The 6,000-nt window shown below is 37.9% G+C and overlaps 1 protein-coding gene across 4 annotated transcripts in view; it reads left to right on the forward strand.

Moving 5' to 3' along the window:
* The window catches only part of MYH10 (myosin heavy chain 10), a 97,393-nt gene that overhangs the window by 17,626 nt on the left and 73,767 nt on the right, over positions 1–6,000 (forward strand). For all 4 annotated transcript variants that reach the window (XM_044453708.1, XM_044453707.1, XM_044453705.1 and 1 more), the window contains one exon: positions 1,057–1,213. In XM_044453708.1, the coding sequence (XP_044309643.1) occupies positions 1,057–1,213 (157 nt within the window). The remainder of the gene's footprint in view (positions 1–1,056; positions 1,214–6,000) is intronic.

A 6,000-nucleotide genomic window follows, 5' to 3' on the forward strand; every position in this document is an offset into this window, starting at 1 on the left:
TAGTTACAGAGCTGGAAGGGGAAATCACTTCCTGTAATGACCTTCTATCCTCAAGAATTATTGATAGGCAGCCACCATGAAGACTGATGTCTGCCTCTTTATAGTGTTTCTGAGCCTTAAGCAATGCTGCATAGTTTTCTTGTCACTGCTCGTCACAGTTGTAAGCCAAGTGGTTTCATCCAGTCTTTGGTGAAATTAGAAAAGCTCCTTGGATTTGTGGATTTACTGATTATTTGTCAAGCAAGCTCTATTGAATCATGTAAATAGCTTTTAATTAGACTAGGCCTATGCAGGCAATAGATTTTGCATGGTGAGTGGCAAGCTTTGAGAGACTGTAGGCCAGTTGTGGAGCATGTACATTCCATACAGAAGATCTCAGATTCACTCCCTGGCATCTCCAGGTAGGATTGGAAAAAATTCTGGAGATCCACTATCAATCTTGATAGTACTCGCTAGAATGATCCATGGTCTGACTTGGTATATGCTATTTATATTCCTAAGTGCATTAAATTTTATTATATGCATTTCATATCAGGATTGGATTCTATTAAGCGGAGAACACCAATTGACTATATGAAGCACCCTGTCTGGTTTTCTGTCTCCACAGACCTCTATATGTCTGTGTACCTTGTATATTTAGACAATTTGAATTGATTTACAGTTAGTGGTATATAGCTTTTATGCTTTTTTAACAGCTTTAGTAAATAGTTTTGTCACAGGGTTAGTTCAAGAAGAAGCTGGAGAGCAGATAAGACAAAGCTCATCCCAAGTGGCTTTTTGGCAAGCCTGCTTACTGCAGCTTGCATTTCCCCTTTATCTTTGCCTCTGGGTTGGCTGTTGGTGTTTGTGTTGGAGCTGAGAAGTTGTTTGTTTGCTGATCCCATTTTTCATTCAATAAGCCTGTTAAACTTCTTGTTTGACAGGCTTTTTATTTCCATTTTACCTTTACCTGATCAAGAGCCATCCACAGTCTCCCGTGGGCCATTATGCCTGCTTACTTGTGAATGTAGGACTGAAGAGGCTAATCAGTGTTGTCTTTTTTTTTTCTCCTTGTAGACATACTCTGGACTCTTCTGTGTAGTCATAAATCCTTACAAGAATCTCCCAATTTATTCTGAGAACATCATTGAAATGTACAGGGGAAAGAAACGCCATGAGATGCCTCCACATATTTATGCAATATCTGAATCTGCATATAGGTGCATGTTGCAAGGTAAGAGGCTTATTTGTGCATTGCATAAAACTAAAATCTTAAAAACCAGTTATTAGCCTGGAAGTCTGAGTGCAACGTGAAAGTGCCGTCCAAGCCCCAGAACACAAATCTACCACTTTGAACCAGCAGTTTTCTGCTCCAGCAGACCCTCCATTTTCACAAAAAGGCAAGCCAGTTAATGCATATCTAAACATTAATAATCATTTAAACTGTTTTTTCCACTGAATCTGTTTCTCCAAATTAACAGGTAACCCCACCATCACCAAAATCACACCCAAGGACTACACTGGCAATCACTAGACAGTCCACACTGGAAATCAGTCTCAGTTTCTTTTTTAAGCCTGAGTTAGTGGGGTAAAGTAAATACAGTACATGTGAAAAGAATATTATGCTTGGGATTCTTGTACCTATATCTAACAAATATTTTCAGAAAATCAATTGGTATCGTTGAGTTTTGGCCTTTTTGAAAGGAAAGGAGAATATTTTTTTGGACAGTAGGCGTTCAGTAGATGATTTTCTTCCATGGCTTCATTTCCAAGAGAAGAGAAGGTAGAGAAGGAAATACTTAGCTGTTGTACCTTGATGCTTGACATGATTAAATATAGTTGTTTCTCATAAACCAAAGGAAGAGCACTGAAAAGTAGTGGTCTGCATCTGCCTGTGGTTATCTTGTGCACTTGTACAAAATTGAGGAGTGATGGAAATAAGATATTTTCTGTAACACAGTCCTTCAATTTATAGGGAAGTAAGTGTTTATGATAACTTAATTTCTGAATAGTATTGGGGATTGAAGCTGATCATCTGGCAGTTTTAAAGATTGTTCTGATTGAGGTGCTTTGTCAAGTTTGCCACACTGCCTGTAGTGCAGTACTGTTGTGAAGAATTTCTAGAGCTACCTGATGGCTTTTCTTTTGCCATTCTTCTCATTTTATTTTATTTGCATGGGAATAGGTTGCAGTTGTACCTCTGTCAAACAACCAGTACCATTAAATTCTCATTTATATCTTTACTTCATGAGACTATAACAGATAACAAGAGTTGATACAGTCTTATTCTCTAAAATGCAGTGATGGTGTTCTGGTGGATTAGAATTAGACTAGCTTAAGTGTGTAGGGAAGACCTGGAAAATGTCAGATGGATTCTGCCTTTTAATATGCAGGAAGCAGAACAAGAGTCTGGCTATTCTCTCTTAGAGTTGACATGTCGACTGTGTTTAATATAGTGAGTTCAGTGAAGAATTTGCATTCTTCATGGTCTCAGTGCAGTACAATGCCTACACAGAACTGGATGTGAAACATTCTAGAGCTTTAGTTCAGAAAGCTTGTATTTGTCCATTTTGTTCTATGCACATGTTCTGACTGAGTCAAGAATAATCAGAATCGGGTTCATCCAAATGCCTCTCTTTAAATTCTACCACTATCAATAGCCTCTGTCGCGTGACCAGACAATGCAATAAACTGCTCTCCTGCAGCGACATGGCTGCTGTGCTAGACCTCTGAGAAGAGAGATCATTATTCTAGAGCTACACATCACCATGCTACTTAGGTTGTTCTAGATTTCTGCTATTTTTGATTCCATGCATCTTGACCAGTTTTTCTGCAAGTAAGTGGAGGGATTAAATTAGTCCAGGTCATGAATAGTATCTGTTTTAATAGTAGCAGCTCACTGGACGTAGCAAGTTGTCTATGGTTGCCAAAACATACTCCTGCAACAGGAAGAGTTTTTTTTATTCATTCATTCATTCATTCATTCATTCATTCATTCATTCATTCATTCATTCTACAAGACTAACATATTTTTTAAGCTTTCAAAATGTTTTGTGCTGGGATGCAGTATGAATGAACTCTGTTGGAGAAGAGTAATTGTTATACCAGTATCTGTAAACTATTATTCCATTATTTTTCCTTGTAGGAACCATTTACCAGGTAGTAGGCAAAAGAATACACTTTGGGGAGCAGCAAGTGAAATCTTAACCTTATTACTCACTAAAGTCTATCCAAATTTGTAGACCTCTGCAGCTCATTTAACAGGGTATTGACATATGATTTCATTTCATCTAGTATTGGATAACTGTGAAAATTTTTAGAGGTATACAGAAGAGAAATTAGGGGTTTCTGTTGAAAGAAGAAAAAAAATAGCCTACTTTAAAGATAAACTAAGGGGGAAAACCCCTATTTTAATACTTGCTCAAATTCTTGGTTTTCAATATATTTCTAAGATTCCTCAATAAGCTTGGTTTTATAGCCTGCTTACAAATCAGCTAACTTGATTTAGAAATAATTAGTATAAAACACTTGCTAATTATTTCCACAACAGAGCATCTAATAGGCCAGTTTACCCCTGACAAGATATTGAGGTGGAAGTTAGAGATGTGATTAAGAATCTATATCTCATTATAACTTCAAGTCTTGATTGAAATGGATGGTTTAAATACAGATCAACACTTTTGGATGAAAATAACATGTACATGTGTACAGCCAGGCTTCCAGTTATGAATGTCTGAGCTTAAGAACAACCCCTACTTAGAAATGAGCAAACTCAGAAGTCCTGCCTTGTCCTCAAATGGCAAGCAGTTGCCTATGGGTGCTGGGCAGCAAGGAGAGGAAGAATGGAGGGAGGGAGGGAAAGGGAAGGAGAGTGGGGGAAATGGTGCACACCATCACAGTTGAAACTAAAGTGGATATAAAGTGATCAGAAAAAGGTGACATGTCATTGGTCATTAGGAAAGCACTAAGCTTTAGTTGATCAACAATCAGATTCTCTCTCTTCAGTATCTGTAGTTACTTTATTAATGTAGTATCATTATTAAAATGTTGTGTCTAAGGTGTTTAGTGTATATGGAAATGTTGTTTTGTTTTATTTTATATACCTGATCTGATAGACATGCAAATTTGACTTAAAGACAATCTCAGGAATGGAACTTGTTTTTAACCTGAAGACAAAGTGTATAGTCGTACAACTTACAGTTTCGTGGTTTAGCAGTGCTTGATGCAATTCTCTTTTCTAGATATAGGCCCTTGGAATGAAAAAAGGAGTGGAAAAGTTAACAGACCATAACAGAGCACGGGGTTAACACTGGCTTAGACTTGCAAATCTGCCTTTTGGGTTGTTGTATGATGAAGGTACTCAACAGACATGAGTAGCTTGTGGCCCTGGCAGAGGGTTGTACTGGTTGGAGTGTTGAACGGGGACCTGAGAGACCCACGTTCTCATCCTCATTCTGCCATAAAGCTCAATGGTTGACTCTGGCCGTTATTGACTCAGCCTAACCTATCTCACAAATTGTTATAATAATAAGATGAGGAGGGGAAGAATCATATAGTCTATAGGATTTCTGCAGGAGGAGAAGGTGGTATGTAAATGCAACAAAGAATAAATATATGTTGCTGGAATAGAACTCCTATCATCCCTAAAATTGCTGTAAAATCCCTAAAAATCTGAAGGTTCACAAATAGTCCACACCTCACAAGCAACCTTTCTTAACCTGATACATCTAGACATTTGGAGCCAACATTCCCATCAACCCCAGGCAGTTGATGGGATGGTCAGACAACTGCAATTCTAGTCTAAAATGTCTGGAGAATACCAGGTTGGGGATGGCTCCAGGTAGTTGAGTAATTAGCAGTATTCAGAATAGGCAATTGTATCTCTTAATAATAATGAAACAGAACTTAAAATGATTGTATTCTTTCACTAGCTGCAATGTGGTAAAGCTGTGCAGCATACAAAGGTGGCAGCTTGCTTTCAAAATCCTTGTTTGAATTACTGTTCTCCTGCTAAGAAATAATGCTTGAAATCTAAATTATAGAAGCTTGTAAATACAAGCAGTACTTAAGGAACTTAGCATTCATTGCACATCATTAAATGTGAAAACTCTTAATTTACATTCCTGATGCATACCTGTATCATAAAACGTTTTGTATATATTAAGAACATAAATGACTTCAGAGTTCATTTTTCTTATAAACAGACTGAATTTTTAAGAATGAGTTGTGCTCAGACAAGTCTTACTAAAAGTGTTATAACTGCTTAGGCTTAATAGTAATAGCTGCCCTTGTATAAACACAGTCATAACTCTTCAGGGTTTTGTTTATCTGTCTTGGACATGGGGTATTTAGAGGATGGAATCTGCTAGCTCAACTCATACAAAAATATTTAATGTTGAACATGTTTCCTATATAGTACACTGGCAGGTTGATTCACCTAGTTACATTGGTATTATTACTAGTAGTTCACTCTTGAGTTGTCCAGTAATAGTGACTTGCTTTGCACAATATGACAGTCTACTGTGGCTTCATTTATTGGGTGGAGGGACGATACTTGCTGTTGCTTGTCATATCATGCAAACCTAGGTGGCAGTGTTGTTTGAGGGTAAGCTGACACAAAAATAAGCCTAAAACAAGACATGTTCCTTTCACATGCAGGTCAAACCATGACTGCCTTCGATGCTGTCATAAGTTTTTCTCTTCCTCCCCACCACATATGGTATAGAGCCCTACTTGTTATAGGATTGTGTGGACATAGTTGCAGAAATAGAGGACTCATTAAGGAACAGAGAGAGTATAGTTTCTGCAGGAGGAAGAACATATGGTTCACATGTTATGTTCTTGCTATTCCAAACGTGACTTGGATAATCAAGAACATGTCACAGGCTTCCATGGCCCCTGCTCCCTGTCTTTCTCACTAACACTTTTGAGTTGAACTGCTACCTCCATTCTCAGTTTTTCTGTAACCACAGATTGCAGTGACTTCTGAACTGAGTTAAGTGTGCTGTTTTCCAAACCACG

This window comes from Varanus komodoensis, unplaced genomic scaffold, assembly GCF_004798865.1.
Source record: "Varanus komodoensis strain SLA01 unplaced genomic scaffold, ASM479886v1 scaffold7_1, whole genome shotgun sequence".
Taxonomy (NCBI): domain Eukaryota; kingdom Metazoa; phylum Chordata; class Lepidosauria; order Squamata; family Varanidae; genus Varanus; species Varanus komodoensis.